The sequence below is a fragment of the Colias philodice genome, chromosome 31 (assembly GCF_061535455.1).
Source record: "Colias philodice isolate Cphi_HAF_F1 chromosome 31, ilColPhil1 Martin Lab GWU primary, whole genome shotgun sequence".
Classification (NCBI taxonomy): domain Eukaryota; kingdom Metazoa; phylum Arthropoda; class Insecta; order Lepidoptera; family Pieridae; genus Colias; species Colias philodice.
In genome coordinates this window covers 282,746-300,612 of record NC_143116.1, presented here as the reverse complement: position 1 = coordinate 300,612, position 17,867 = coordinate 282,746, and the positions used below count along the sequence as shown (strand labels likewise).

Genomic DNA, 17,867 nt, shown 5'->3' with positions numbered 1-17,867 from the left:
AGAAAATACATGACAAAATGTATTGTTATTTGGTCAACTTGCCTCAAAATATTTTCAACTATGGATGACAGCCATATATCACAGATTTCTTTCTAAATTCATTTCACTTCAAACAAACAATTATTATTAAATCTTTCACAACCTATCTAAATATACAATAAATATCCCTGTTGTAATCATTACATTTATATCTTTAAAATATATTAAATTAAAATTCTACCATTCCATCTACCAAATTAGTAGAATTTTCTACAATGGTAGCATTCCCGTATCCCATAGCGGGAGCGGTGAAGTATGAAGTAGGATCGTTAGGGGGGTGAAGGAAACCCATTCAGTCGACGATCGGCCGTTGTACGGAGCGTATCGCGTCTTGTGATTAAATATATGATGGACTTTTAATAATAATAAACAGTTAGTGAAATATTGTGAAAATGTGGGGCGAAAGTAGCAAACATTGTGAGATTAACTGTCAGTGCTCTGGGTGAGTAATAAAAATGAATATATATAATAAAATAGATATTATAAATTTATTTATCAAAATAACAAATATATCATGGGCTTTTTAATGTTATCAGGCTGTTTGTAAAATCTCCTTTGCTTCAGAATTAAAAAAGTTAGTAAAATATGTGTTCTAAATTCAAACATACAATAATGGAGTATGTAACGTCTAATCTTTACTTTAATTAATTGAGGACAAAACAAGTAACCTAATTATTTCGTATTGTGATTACAGACATTATCAATGTTTATTTATTTTAGAAGTTTAATTACGCTAATTGGATAGTTATATTAAAAAAAAACTATTTTTAATATAACTATCCAATTGACCTAATCAATATTTTTTTTAATATAATGTTACTCTTGTACTACAAATCTACATAAAATCCTGTAATAGTGTAATCCGTCTGTATGCTAAATTGTAGACTTCATTCCGATTCTCAACGGAAGTCTAAGCTATAGGTATGTGAGAATATGAATGAATCGTCCTACGTAATCATTATGTCTATATTTATCTTTATCGGCGATTAAGAACTTCAAATAAACCGTCTTATGAATGGAAGGCTTCAATTGTGTTTTATAGGTTAATTAAGCCATAATTATTATGTTCGTTTACAATGTGGTGTGTAGATGCAACATAATTCATGTGACATAAACGGATAAACCATAGCCTTAAGTTTGAAAATTAAAAAGTTAAAACGTCAAACTGAAACGTACGATTTGAAATTAAAAAAAAAATCTCCCGGTTTCCGTCCAAGAATTGGGCGTTGCCACGTTTAAAGGCTTCAATTTTAGCATGGCAATTTGCGAACTAAATGTAATATATTTTATATACAGATTACGTCAGCGTACTAACCTTGGGAGTAGGAGAGTTGAACAACCTCCTTGAGGATTAGCCGTTGAAATTGATTTGGGACAAGTACCTACGACTTGCGCGAAAGTTTCAATTTCATAAATGAAAGCGAATGTTGAAAGAAGAATTGTGGGTATTTCATTGTTAAAAACTTTAAAAAAGTCATTCGAATGTGGTGACAACAATGTTCGTATTGTAACGGTTATATCTAAAACACTGATTATTGTTATAGACATGTTTAAATACATATATGTATTATACTTATTACTTACCTAGGTCCTTTGGTGGAGGTGATGTTAAAAATTGTATTGTAAAATGCACTACAACTTATCAAAGTTACAGAAGGCGTAAGAAGCAAAAAATATCCATGAATGTAAGTAATTATCATTATAATAAATCTCGTGTCACAATGTTTGTCCTCAATGGACTCCTAAACCACTTAACCGATTATAATAAAATTCGCACACCATGTGCAGTTCGATCCAACTTGAGAGGATAGTTTAAACATGTAGGTACCACGGGCGAAGCCGGGGCGGACCACTAGTAAATATATAAAAAACTGTACCTACCTATTCGTACGAACTTTTTATGAAAAAAGCATAGATAAGAAATGCTTTATATGTGTTATTTAATATTTTGTAACCGCTGCAATGGCCATGGAATTTGAATGATAAGCATTCAATTAAATTGACATTTGCAAAAGCTTTAATAACAAGAGATTACAAAACCTTAGCCTATTTAAAAAACAATAAACACGTTATCGTTTATTATCTGTAACAGTTGTGAATGATAGTTTTCTATAATTTCCGGACGTTATCGGTTTGCCGCCTTGTTTGTGTTGTTGTCTCTTTCCCGCATATGATATCTCGACGTGTTAGAGTGAAATGGATGATGGTGGCGCGAAATGATGTCATATGCCAAATTTTTGCACGTTTTCGGGTGCGATATTAGAGCCTTTTGTTTTTTTTTGTTGTAACTTGTAACTATTTAGTATTATTGTACTTCTGTATCCTTTATTTTAGAAGCTTGGAACGTGGAAAGTGGATTTTATTGCGTTTTTGTTAAGAAGTAAGAACTGTTAAATACGATAAGATTATTAAAGTTAACATGCACTACGAGTTCTACTAATATTGTAAATGCGAAAGTTTGTGAAGATGGATGTATGTAAGTTTGTTACTCCATGGTTACTCCTAGAAAAAACGTCGGGACGGATTTCAATGAATATTTTTATAATATTAATGGTCTTTAATATAATATTTATGGGTCATACATCAGATTTGTCAAGAGATAAAGAATTAAGTAACTAAGTAGGTACATACTTGTTTTTGCCTACGTTCGTTTCGTCCGCGCCACAGCTTCTATTTTTTTTGAAGACATTTATGTCCCAAAAAGATTACATTTTAATCACTTATGGCTGGTTCACACTTTGATTAGTGCGAGTGCAGGTGATGAGTAGTACTACGTGTGGACAGCGACTGTTTAGTGCGAGTGTTTAGTAGGCTGTGTAGTAAAGTGAATAGAAGCGTGTTCTATTTTTTTGCGAGTGGACTGCGAGTAGCCACGTCCCGCGCGCCCTCCCTTCCCCCTCAAGGCTGGTTCACACTTTGATTAGTGCGAGTGCAGGTGATGAGTGCAGGTGTTTAGTAACTACGTGTGGACAGCGACTGTTTAGTGCGAGTGTTTAGTAGGCTGTGTAGTAAAGTGAATAGAAGCGTGTTCTATTTTTTTGCGAGTGGACTGCGAGTAGCCACGTCCCGCGCGCCCTCCCTTCCCCCTCACTCGCAGCGTGCCTGCACTCGCACTAATCACCTGCACTCGCAGTGAATTGGACACTACTCGCACTACACACCTGCACTCGCACTAATCACCTGCACTCGCAGTCAATTGGACACTACTCGCACTACACACCTGCACTCGCACTAATCACCTGCACTCACACTAATCAAAGTGTGAACCAGCCATCACTCGCAGCGTGCCTGCACTCGCACTAATCACCTGCACTCGCAGTCAATTGGACACTACTCGCACTACACACCTGCACTCGCACTAATCACCTGCACTCGCAGTCAATTGGACACTACTCGCACTACACACCTGCACTCGCACTCATCACCTGCACTCGCACTAATCAAAGTGTGAACCAGCCATAACAGAGAAACTTTATTTTATTACAAACATGTTTACTCGCTTAGCGTTTTAGGTACGTAGTAAGTAGGTTGTTAGCACAATAGAATCAAACTAGGATAGTAAAAAAATGGGCGGTTATTTATAAACATAAGTTTAGACTACCCCAAAGACAATAGGTAACAAAAAAAATAATCTTTCCTCATATTAAATCTATACTAATATTTAAAGCAGAAGAGTTTGTTTGTTTGAACGCGCTAATCTCAGGAACTACTGGTCCGATTTGAAAAATTCCTTCGGGTTTAGAGGAATTACGCTAAGACCAGCAGGAGCGCGCGGAGCGACGCGGGTGAAACCGCGAAGCGCAGCTATGTAGTGAGTAAATATATGTATGTATATAGATATAAATAGACTAGTATTCCACCCGCGACTTCGCCTATACGTGCTCATAGCTATAAAATGCTATCATATAATATCTATACAGGTGGTCAGATGATATCTATTCCATATAAATATATAATTTATTGTCTTTTTATAGTTCTACGTGTAATATTTTGTCATGTGTGGTCGATTTTTGGAATTATTGACTAGTTTACCAACCTGGTTGTGCTTGGAATTTAGATAAACTAAATATTTATTTGGCATTTATTGAAGAAAAAAAAACTAGAAAAGTCTTAGTCGGAGCCTGTGATTCCACTTTCCACATTTGAATATTTTACAGTGAGTGAGCAATAGGTATATTATTAATTCGAAAGTATGTTTGGTTATCACGCGAAAACGGCTGTATCAAATTAGATAAAATTTTGCATATAGATAGATTCAGTCTCAATAAAACAAGCAAAACCGAGGCGCTTAGCTAGTATTAAAACCGGTTTCGACATGCACCTTATTATAATCGCAAAATATGATAAACTCTCAACTGACCTAATTTTGGTGCTAACTTATTAATTATTTCTCATTATCTTATAATAATTTTATTACACGGTATAAAAATAAATGGTTACAAATTTGCGGTACCCTAATTCTTAATCATAACTAAACTTTACTATAAATTATATTTGACTAGCTGTGCCACGCGGTTTCACCCGCATGGCTCCGATCCTAGTGGTTTTAGCGTGACGATATTACAAATCGGACCAGTAGTTCCCGAGATTAGCGCGTTCACACAAACAAACAATCAAACTCTTCAGCTTTATAATCTATAATGATTTCTCAACATTTTCTCAAAATACACAAAATAATGTTCATTTTGTCGCAAGTTTCGTGTTCATATGTAAATTTCTCAAGGTTTCATAATATTTTTCAAAGGTTAAGCAACGCACACAGCAGTCAGCCAATGGATGGGTTACCACATGCAACATAGTTGCAGTAACGGTATAGAATATAAAAGTGCTATTAATACTAAAAATAACTAAATTTTGTCGCAAAATATTTTATTACTCTGTGGTGTGCCCGTATGCCGACGGCCATATTGGATCGTTAATTTTTAGGGTTCTGTAGGAAAAATATTGTTTATTAATTATTTTATTACTGATATAGGTACTATATATTTATATAAATAAATACTTCGTAATAACTGACGTAAAAATTACAACTTTTGATGAAAACTTTTTATTTTAAAATTTAAATCGTTTAGTTACGAACCTCGAGAATGGCAGTCTATTTGTATGATGATAATTTTTGAATTAATAAACCGCTTTCGCTCTGAATTTAACAAAAAATACTAAATATGTAAGAAAATAAGCAAGAATGAAAATAAATATGTTCTAAATGTAACGACAACGATGCGTAAAATTACTTAAAAGTAAAATATATTCCTATAAAAAACATTTTTCTAACATAAATCCTAATAAAAACCGTGTTTTAAAACCGTTAATAAATTAAATCAACATTTTGTACAGAATCCGTTCCTGTTATACGAAGCTTGTAATTCTTAACGGACGTAGAACACTTGCAATAATACTTATGTTTTAATACGTCTGTATGCAATTTTTTACTTAATACGTACTTTATGGTAATTTTATCGTGAGAATCCTTTTAATTTATAAATAGACTAGCGGTCCGCCCCGGCTTCGCCCGTGGTACATATTTCGCAAAAAAAGGTAGCCTATGTTCTTTCTCAGGGTCTAAAGATTATCTGTGCCAAATTTCATCAAAATCGGTCCAGTAGTTTTTGCGTGAAAACCATACATAGGTACATACATACATACAAACCTACGAGGATAGATTCTTCGAAGTAACGTAAAATATATATAAATACTAGCTGCTCCCCGCGGTTTCACCCCCGTGACTCCGCTCCTGTTGGTCGTAGCGTGATGATATATAGCCTATAACCTTCCTCTATAAATGAGCTTTCTAACACCGAAAGAATTTTTTAAATCGGACCAGTAGTTCCCGAGATTAGCGCGTTCAAACAAACAAACAAACAAACTCTTCAGCTTTATAATATTAGTATAGATATGTGCCTCGTAGTCGTATATAGTAAAACCTTCCTCGAGAAACAATATCTTTTAAAAATAAATACTTACTAAAAACCTTCATGAATAAAAAAAACGCATCAAAATTCGTTGCGTAGTTTTAAAGATTTAAACATACATAGGGACTGACAGATAGCGACTGTTTTAGAAACCTTTTTAACACGCTTATATTAGCTTCATTTGTATGTTTGTATGTAACCTGCAGTAACCAGTAACCACCCTGAGTCGATATTGACCCACTTTTAACGGATTCAATTCAAACTTTGTAGTTTGTACATTTACTTTTTTATTGTTCGATAATTTCACAAGTTTTTTTATCAGTTTTATCTACACATATTCCTTATTTATAATATTAACTAGCTTCCGCCCACGACTTTGTACGTGCATCCCCTTTATCCCCTTTTTTCCCCGTTCCCGCAAGAATTTCGGGAAATCCTTTCTTAACGGATGCCTACGTCCAAACCTGCATGCCAAATTTCAGCCCGATACGTCCAGTGGTTTGGGCTGTGCGTTGATAGATCACTATATCAGTCACCTTTGAGTTTTATATATATACTAGCGGTCCGCCCCGGCTTCGCCCGTGGTACATATGAAAAATAGATGTTGGCCGATTCTCAGACTTACCCGATATGCACAGAAAATTTCATGAGAATCGGTCCACCCGTTTCGGAGGAGTATGCAGACTAACATTGTGACACGAGAATTTTATATATAAGATATATATATATATAGATATAGATTATGCAAGCGAAGCCATGTGCCTCAACTAGCAGGTCCAATTTCCGTTAACGCCCGTTCTAGCTCAGTACACAAGCTCTGACCGTGACGATCGTCTTAACGGCACGTCGTGTGGACGTTAAACGATATCGTATCGTGTGGTCGTATGGTCGTGTGGTAAACGAGATTTGGGTGTTAAAAATTAATCTACACTAATATTATAAAACTGAAGAGTTTGTTTGAACGCGTTAATCTCAGGAACAACTGGTCTGATTTGAAAAATTCTTTCGGTTTAGATATCCCATGTATCGAGGAAGGCTATAGACTTTTAGTAAGCTAATAGTTTTTCCTACCTATAGGAAAATCAACAGAATATAATGACAATATTTAAATCGGGATTTCCCATTTACATAATTGACCGTTTGCTTAATTACAAGTAAAGACTTCCTCAAAATATAGAAAGAATACCTACCTACACTAAAATCGTAACCATAAATCAATTTTAAAATTACTCCAGTAATTTTCGGAGAATACAATATACATACATACGAAAACAGTCGATTCTTTACAACAACAAAGAGACATGTAATTTTGAATTTTCACAAAGAGATTTCTTAAAATTATTAACAAAAGAAGATATGGCAAATTATGGACTTAACTACCTTTTAAATTTGGTAATTAAAGACTTTTAACCGATTTAAAACGGGATTTATTCTTATTTAACGCAAAAAAATAGGTGTTAGAATCCATTTTTGATTTTGACACACTTCAATACGAACAGATTTAATTCAAACTATTTACACTTATCAAGGATCGGTGACAATAACTAATTTTATTTATCTTATTTAAGGGCCGATTTTTCAATGCTTGGATAAAACTTATATCCGTCCAATAAAGTATTACGCGATAATATTAAAATGTCACGTAAACTGTCAAATACGGGCAATTAGAATACGTTTTTAAAATGGTAGTTTTATACATTATTCGACGAATAAGTTTTATCCAAGCATTGAAAAATCGGGCCTAAAGCGTATGTAAAATATTTTTTTTTAAGATTTTTAGAATCTGTTATGTCTTAAAAAATCAACTTACTAGTCCTACTGATATTATAAACAAGCTGTGCCCCGCGGTTTTACCCGCGTTGCTCCGCTCCTATTAGTCTTAGCGTCATAATATATAGCCTATAGCCTTCCTCGATAAATGGGCTATCTAACACCGAAAGAATTTTTCAAATCGGACTAGTAAATTCATATAATACCTCAATTAACCATGGCTGGTTATTGCGATCATAATACATATGAATTTGCCAGTCAGTTAAATTCACGGCGTAAACTGTCTGGGAATAAGAGGTCATAACTCATAATACGGTCCCAGTAATTCCTGAGATAAGCGCGTTCAAACAAACTCTTCAGCTATAATATTAGCATAGATTCGAGCGACTTTGTTTTATACAACAGTACTGTAGATATAATGTTCTAAGTTCTAACAGGGTACATTCACGGATCGATAATTTCACCCCCGTGCGTTCACCCCGACAGATGTGAGGGGGCGCGTGCGCAATCCATACTGTTACACTTGGATTAAAAATTATTTAATTGTGAGGGTTTATTTTGGTGGAAGATGATTAAAATGCGAAAAAAATGAGATATTTTCGAAAAAAAAAGATGATTTTTCGCTGCTGAAAGTTGTAAGAAAGAAAGGAAAAGGCTGTTTTTTGTAACTGTAGATTTTTTAAATAGTTTTTGGTTAATTTGGGTTTATATATATGGTATATGTTATATTTATATCGAAATTAAAAAAAAAAAAGTCTATAGGTACTAATATTATAAAGCTAAAGAGTTTGTTTGAACGCGCTAATCTCAGGAATTACTGGTCCGATTTGAAAAATTCTTTCGGTGTTAGATAGCCCATTTATCGAGGAAGGCTATAGGCTACATATCATCACGCTTAGTCCAAAAGGAGTGGAGCCACGCGGATAAAACCGCATAAGTAAAAAATATACGACGGTTGGTACTGGGTTGGAACCAACCCCTGTGAAAGTCGTGATATTTTTACCCGACTGCATTCTGTATAAAATGTTTTTTAAATGAATCATAACTAACATTGTTTACAGTTTACAATTCGATCTACCATTGTTTATAATACATTTTTCGATTTATCTTAATATAATTGTTCTACATCACGAAGAAACCGGCATATTTATTAAATGACGTATGTAATGTGACATCTGCCACGCACTTGGCTGGTTTATACCCTAAAATGTTCTTAAATTATAAAATTTGTTTAAAATATTTTTACCCGCTGCAGGGCTCCGCTCCTGTTGGTCTTAGCGTGATGATATATGTATAGCCTATAGCCTTCCTCGATAAATGGGCTATCTAACACCAAAAGAATTTCAAATCGGACCAGTAGTTCCTGTAGCATAATATAGCACTAGCTATCCACCCGCGGCTTTGCCCGCGTTCTTAAAAAAAAGACGTTTGGGACTCGGGGACTGCCGCGGTATAGCTATTGCATGCTATGCCTTCAAGCCACACCTACGCGGCACGCGCCCGTCGGGGTGGGGAGCGTGAGGTTTTTCGTTACTAAATTTCTGGATTCGGTCCCCGCGCTCAAGGCCTGCGATAGAAGCTATGCAATAGCTTAATAATAATCTGTGATAACAGAATAAAAATCGGTGCATTTTTGATTTTATCACGAAGGTCGAAGAGATAGACGCAAGCATTTTCTATATAATATTAGTTATTTAGTTGGAATATCATTTTGTAAGTATGTATTCATAATAGTATAATTTCTTTGGTTTATTTTATTTCTACTAACAAAAACTTCAATTATCTTCATTCCTATATAGTAAAATTAAAATATCTTCACAAGGAAGTCAAATTCAACCCTTTTCAATGATGATCATATCTCATTGTAGAGGGAGATAGCGCTATATGTTAGAGAGAGATAGCTAGTGGTCAAAACTGGTATGTTTTTTTTTGTTGGCTAGAATTTTTATATACCACGTCGGTAATGGGAGTCAGAATGCTGGAAGATAGAAAAGTTTGAAGATGTTGACGAAATATAAATCTTATATATAAAAATGAATCGCAAAATGTGTTGGTAAGCGCATAACTCGAGAACGGCTGAACCGATTTCGATAATTCTTTTTTTATTATATTCCTTGAAGTACGAGGATGGTTCTTATGTAGAGAAAACGTAAACATGTACCACGGGCGAAGCCGGGGCGGACCGCTAGTAAATAAATAAATATTATAGGACATTATTACACAAATCGACAATATGTATAAGATGTCTATAAAAATATTGAAAAATACAGTTTTTTTTTATTTTCCTGATAAGTAAGGGATTTAAAAATGATGTTTGTAATTTCAATCGTAGTTTGGGCTAAGTATAGAAATTTAAACTATTTCCTATATGATCCTAATAAGAACTTACAATTGCTTTTTTTTTCTATTATTCGTAAAGTTTGAACAATATTTGTAATTAAATAAGTATTCATTTAATATTAAAAAAAGCGTGTGAGCACACGTGTCAGAAGTGAAACTTTTTTGGCAAAATTCAAAGGTACAAAAATCGTCGCCTTACTTCATGACGTGACGCTATTGCTATGATGCGACCTTGAAGTTTTGCTCTCAACGCGCCTAAATAAGTTTCACATCAAAAAAAGTAAAAATGCGGAGAATTTTTTTACTAAGAAACTGACCATTTCCATAATCATACGTTACTACGAGCGAAGCCAGAGCGATTCGCTTGTATGCAATAAATGACATACAGACGGAAGTGACTATTACAGCGACAGCTGTTGCCATAATTACTTAATTAAGCTAAATTTTACTCGTTACATAGTTACATACTACTTCTTGCCCGTGGATTCGTTCACTATACCTACATAATATCAAATATGTATTACTAAAATATGGTCTATGACTGTGAAAAATATCATCAAAATATGTTTAGCAGTAAATGCGTAAAAATAAAACACGTGAATATAATTTTAAAATTCAAATTGTAAATTGCATCAAAAATTCTTTAGCCGTTACAAATAAACATACTCTCTATATTATTATCTCTTTACCTATATTTTCTTGAATTCATCTATCAATTTACAAAACTCCATCTGATTCAATTCAGCCGTTGAAGACGTATTTAAACCAAGTACAACACTGGGATTCTCTAACAGAGGTTTATGTAATGAAACCGGTTTAAAAGAATGTCGTAATGATCCTGTGGGCGTATGGGATAATAATAATTATATAAATGTTTGTATGTGTGTCCGTGAGGATTTGATGAACAGATTTGGATGGTATTTGTAAAATATGGAAGGTGATTTGTCATTTATTATGCAGTTAAAATTATTTTCAATTTTCGGAAAAAAAACTAGCTTAAATAGTTAAACATTTATATACTAACAGTTTCCTATTTGGCTATTGTAATAAAAAAACTATTCATTTTTTCATCTCACACTCATATTATAATTTATATTTTAATGAACTAACACTGCAGGGTCTAATAGAATACGCCTACAGGCTACATTCCACACAAGACAAGCTTCATTATAAAACTATATGTTTGAATGTTTGTACGTTACGGACTCAAAATTTGAACATGTAGGAACTACCAAGAAACGGTAGCAAGAAAAAATTTCATGAGTTTAAGCTGAAAAGTCGATTTAAAAAGCATTAAATCGACTTTTCAGCTTTTAAATCGCCTTCCAACATCATAAACATCGCATAGACTTACAATACTTACATTTCAAAATAAAAACAAAAACCATAGAGCATCAAGCTCTTGGCCACAAAAAACTCACGCATCAAAAAAGAAAAAAAACCGGTACACGTCTATGATACGACCACGACGTTGAGATTCAAATTCGGAACGGTAAATAGAAAGTTTTTTTTCATTTGAACTTGGCTGTGTTTGACTTTGACATTGACAGCGCGGTAATGAACGTTGCGTCAATATTACGAAATCAATGTGTGTATTTTGGATATGTTTAATTTACAGTTATATGTTTGCAGACAAACATTAACAATGTTCGTACGTAATAGTAAGTAAATAGCAATAATTTGAATGGATTCATTTATTTTACTAGACTTCTTTTAGAAGCTCGTTTGAGTCTTCATAGTATAGCGCCCGACAAACTTCTTGACCAAAAAGTAGCGTGATGGCCGATGGGGGAAGCTTGCGCATAATATAAAAAAATATACTAAAACTTGATGCGCAAACTTCCCCCACCACACTACTTTTTGGCCAAGAAGTTTACCGGGCGCTATACGTAGTCATATTTACCACTGATTCGGAATAAAGATTCATCAAAGAGCCGTTAAAAAAACGTAGTAAATACCTTATACAAAGCTTCAAGACAATAATATAGAAGATGAGTAGTAGCTTGACGATCTACGGGTAGATTGTTATTTCAAGTAGGTATCTTTATGGCTTTTGTTTCTATTTAAAACGTGGTAAAATTTTTATAACTATTCGACTAAGGGCTGATTTTTCAATCCCTGGATAAAACTTATTCGTAGAATAATGTATAAAACTACCATTTTAAAAACGTATTCTAATTGCCCGTATTTGACAATTTACGTGACATTTTAATATTATCGTGTAATACTTTATTGGACGGATAAGTTTTATCCAAGCATTGAAAAATCGGCCCTAAAGAAAAGTTCATTAGAAAAGAAATAACCCATCTTGTTACATAACATATACACAATAAATCGAATCATAAAAAGTCCAATCCATAATTACATCCTATAACCTGTCATAGATTAAAAAAAAGAAGCCACAGCGACCACAGACCAAACATGAGCATAGACTATAGACCCTATATGTCGTGATGTTATTTTTTCACCACATTTTGCGCCATTCTAAATCCATGATGGCGGCTGCGTTCCGGAGCTACTTTTTTTTCGTGCACTGATTTTTCTTATCTATGGATAGAAAATGTGATTATTATGTTTAATGGTATATTATTTATAAGGCCTTGATCTCGCTTCTTTAATGTAGTTTTCTAGTTCTCATTAAGAATGCTATGTGATAGGGAACTATAACTACTTTGATCACTCTCTCTTTTGTTCTTTAAATATTTTTATCATAATGAAAAACGTTTCGAAGCCAAAGAAAAAGTAGCATCTATTGTTATCCAAACTATTAATAGTCTATCTCTGTACCAAATTTTCTTTTAATCCGATGAGCCGTTTTGGCGTGAAAGTGAAACATCCATTTTATTCTTACAAACTCGTAAAAATAATAGAATAAGTATATTCAAAGTCTTAAAAATGAGATGCCACAAGAATGCTTGAAAAAATAGTGTTGTTAAAGGCTTATATTATTCATGTATTGTTAAAGCTTAGTGTTGAGCAAAATACAGTCGCCGACGAAAGTGGTTCATTTAATTATTAAATATTTTGATCACTCACTTAGAAATCCAATCTACCTAATAGCAATACTTGACTTGATTTCGACAGTAATAAATCAGTTTGATGGTTTGAAATATGTTGTGATTAAAGTCCTTAATATTATACTTTAAACGGTTCGGAAAGCAGTTTCTATAACCGACAGGAAGCTGTAGATCCTCCTCTAATATACATCTATTACTATTTAACCCATTGACCACCGAGCGCCCCGATCGGGGCGCGACACAATAGATTATCTATTGTGTCTGTGATTCCGGGGACTGATGGATTAAAAATAAATCCAATCTAATTCTTAAAATAATCTATACTAATAATCCATACTAATACATACATATTATAAATGCGAAAGTAACTCTGTCTGTCTGTCTGTAACTCAATCACGCCTAAACTACTGAACCAATTTGCATGAAATTTGGTATGGAGATATTTTGATACCCGAGAAAGGACATAGGCTACTTTTTATTGCGAAATATGTACCACTGGCGAAGCCGGGGCGGACCGCTAGTAATATTATAAAGCCGAAGAGTTTGTTTGTTTGTTTGAACGCGCTAATCACGGGAACTACTAGTCCGATTTGAAAAATTATTTCTAATTTCTAAAACCAACTTAATTGTGGTATTTTTTTTTCAACTAGTGGTCCGCCCCGGCTTCGCCTGTGGTACATATTTCGCAATAAAAGGTAGCCTATGTCCTTTCTCGGGTATCAAAATATCTCCATACCAAATTTAGTGCAAATTGGTTCAGTAGTTTAGGCGTGATTGAGTAGCAGACAGACAGACAGTTACTTTCGCATTTATAATATTAAAAGTATGGATTTATTACCATTTTTCATACTACAATAAGTATTTTAAATTTTATATTTTCATCCAGATCTTCGTTCATTTTTAGTTTTACTGCTTTACAACTTGCGCATTTTTTTTCACAATTTGTGCTTCACGACTTAATCACTCGACTGTACACTTATTGCTAACATCCTGGCTTGATAAAGGGTAGGTTGTTGAACTACAATATTTGAACAAGCGAAGCACGTGGGATAAGTATCAAAGTATGTCTGGTTGTAGGTCTTCGAAGGACCACCTGTGTTAGAACTCAAGATGTAGAACCTTAAGGTATATAGCTTTTCTGAACCGACTAAGAAAGAGGTTGTAAATCCGACTGTTTTTTTTCAGACTTAGAACTTTTGACTGGGTGACTCGATTTTGAAGTCTTTTTAATTATTATACATATAGCACCGCCTAGGGCTAGAGAAATTTAAGGTAAATAAGGAAATTCGGTGTTTAGTATATTTATCTTGTCCGCCTAACACGAAAGCCGCTGACAGCTCGGTGTTATTACACAATTCATTTCATTCTTATTTAATTGTTATTCATTTAAGGGCCAATCCTTGTTTAAAACTTACCTGTCCAATAAAGTATTACACAATAATATTAAAATGTCAACTGTAAACCGTCAAATACGGGCAATTAGAATACATTTTTGAAATGGTAGTTTAATACGTGTTTCGACGAATAGTTGAAAAATCAGGCATTAATATATTATTTCCCACCTTCATTTTCGCACATATTGTGATTAGACAATAACTAGAGCAAATTTCGCCCTTGGTCCAGCATGTCCATCTGTTGCCATGGGAACCATCTCCTTGTACATTCTCAGTGCCCCCAAAGAAATTAAGAAAAAAAATATAACAATAGACAAGATGATACAGATTCGCACGGGAATTCGCGTATTGTTTGACAGTTGACAGGTCATGACCCCGAGGGATGCGGAAGTTTGTCTATGCCCCGATTTTTTTTTATTGTGCGCGCTATGGCTCTGTGATATTTATGGCGCCATTTTGATATGCGTGTTATATATTTGTGTAGTCTATTGTTATTTTGATTTTCGCAAATATTTCTTAGAGGAAAAGTTTCGGATAAATATATGGTGAAGACATATAAATAAATAGATTGAATATATCAACATAATCTTAATATATTATATAAATCTCGTGTCACAATGTTTGTCCTCAATGGACTCCTAAACCACTTAACCGATTATAATAAAACTAGATTTCCGCCCGCGGCTTCGCCCGCGTTTTCAAAGGAAAACCCGCATAGTTCCCGTTCCCGTGGGATTTCCGGGATAAAACCTATCCTATGTGTTAATCCAAGTTACCCTCTATATGTGTGCTAAATTTCATTGTAATCGGTTCAGTAGTTTTTACGTGAAAGAGTAACAAACATCCATACATCCATACATCCATACATCCATACAAACTTTCGCCTTTATAATAGTATTGAGATTCGCACACCATATTGTGCAGTTCGATCCAACTTGAGAGATAGGATAGTTTAAACATGTAGGTACCACGGGCGAAGCCGGGGCGGACCACTAGTTTAATATATGCGACATTATATTGTATGAGTCATTTTTAGTTTTTATTTCGTAGATATATTTTTTAAAGCTGTGCTACTCCGCTCCTATGATCCTATCCTATATCCTATATTATTATACAGCTGAAGAGTTTGTTTGTTTGTTTGAACGCGCTTATCTCAGGAACTACTGGTCCGATTTGAAAAATTATTTCGGTGTTAGACAGCCCGTTTATCGAGGCAGCCTATTGGCTATATATCATCACGCTAAGAGCATCAGGAGTACAGCAATGCGGGTGAAACCGCGGGGCACAGCTAGTTATAATATATAGATACTTATTCTAGTTTCAATACTCTAATTTTTTATTCATGTAATCTTATACAAGTGATAATAAATATATTTTTTTAACAAGTACCTTTTGAATGTATTTTCTAACTATCCCTTTCTCCCTTTGTTATATTTTTAAAACAAGGAATACTATCTCTTTCATTGTCAACCGATTAGAAAGAGACAGCATATCCTTTGTCATTAAAATAGATTATGCAAAAAATGTATTAACATATATAATTTTTTATACCTTAAAAATATCCCACGGTGTTTTTTGCAAACTGGTTTTTGTTAAAAAAAATCTTTATTTTTTGCAATAAATTAAAAACTTGATATTTTTTATAGAGATGTGCCTATCCTTTCTTGAATGAGAAAGTATTAATACATTTCGATTAAACGGATGAATTTTTTTGGATGAAATCTTTCGATATAAAAGAAAGTGTTAGTTAAACCACTTTCATTAACGTTTTTAAAGATAATTTTGAATCTATACTAATATAAAGCTGAAGAATTTGTTTGTTTGAACGCGCTAATCTCGGGAACTACTGGTCCGATTTGAAAAATTCTTTGGGTTTTAGATAGCCCATTTATCGAGGAAGGCTACCTATATCATCACGCTAAGACCAACAGGAGCGGAGCAATGCGGGTGAAACCGCGGGGAACAGCTAGTATTATATGTAAGCGAATATACGCAAAAAATCTTTCACTATCAGCTTTCCTGCGGATTCGCCCGCTTTGTCTAAAACTCAAAAAATTATATTACTTAAACCTTCCTCTTGAATCACTCTATCTATTAAAAAAAACCGCATCAAAATCCGTTGCGTAGTTTTAAAGATCTAAGCATAGGTACATAGACAGCGACAGCGACTTTGTTTTATATACTATGTAGTGATAATAAGTATTAATTATTATTTATTAATTTATATCTAAATTCTAAACATATAATAGAACCGCAAAACTATATTATTATTTATTTTATGTATTTATCCTGTTTTGCTATTTCAAATAACCGTTACATTTAACTATCGTTATTATAATAATAACGTCCTTCATACAAATAGACTTGATAAAAAAGAGCGGGCACACGTGTCAGAAGTGAAACTTCTTTGGCAAGATTCAAAGATACCAAAATCGTCGCCTTTCTCCATGACGTGACGGTATTGCCATGACGCGACCTTGTTTTACTCGCAACGCGCCTAAAGAAGTTTCACTTCAATAAATAATGTTTTTTTTAATTTAATTTTCAATAAAATATATTCTACCTGTATTATAAAGAGGAAAGTAAGGTAAGATGCATCTACTAAAATTCATCAAAATACGTTCATCCGTTTTGGAGATACAAAGCTATAAACAACACATTTATTCGTATAGGATAAGTATTATCAATATTGCACTTTGCAGACAATTCCGCGGACTAAATTTTATATTATTAATTATCGAATATTTTGTTATCTGAATGTAAAACATTATTAACTACTTAATTAAAATTCTGTTTCGTCCGTTTGATAGCAGTATTTATATTATAAAAACAATTTTAATACATGTATTTAAAACTACCATAACTCCCGGCTTCGCTCGGATAAACCGGGATAAAAATAAATAAAAGATTAAACTATGTCACCAAAAATATATAAGTAAGTATGTATCTTAATATTGGTGAAAATATATTCATAATCAGTAAAGTAATTTCGAAGCTTAGGAATCAAATTAAATAAAAACTTTTATAAATCAGATTTCCATGAGATTTTGAAATTCGGATAATATCTTCAAGAAAATTGAAGGAAATTATGAAAATTACTTACCTACATATAAAAATCGTACGCCATTACGAAAAAAAATAAATTCAGAAACCATTGAAATGGATATAACAATCATATTTAAAAAGCCCTTACATTTAGTGCAATTATTTCAACCTAATTATTCTCAAACAATTCACATACGATAATAGACCTAAATGTGTGAACAAAAGATTCAAAATGGCATAATAATACGTTACTAAGGGACCATAGTCTTGCAAGAACCGTTGGTGACGTCACGGGTATTGTTTGTGTTAAGGCGACGTTATATGCCGAGCGTAAGCGCCTTCATTTGAAA

At 33.7% G+C, this 17,867-nt stretch overlaps 1 protein-coding gene across 1 annotated transcript in view; it reads left to right on the top strand.

Moving 5' to 3' along the window:
• The first annotated feature begins 325 nt into the window (after nt 1–325).
• LOC149474981 (uncharacterized) overlaps nt 326–17,867 on the top strand; it is a 42,024-nt gene continuing 24,482 nt past the window's right edge. The window contains exon 1 of the mRNA XM_089713849.1: nt 326–481. Coding sequence (XP_089569975.1) covers nt 432–481 — 50 coding nt within the window. The 5' untranslated portion in view covers nt 326–431. The remainder of the gene's footprint in view (nt 482–17,867) is intronic.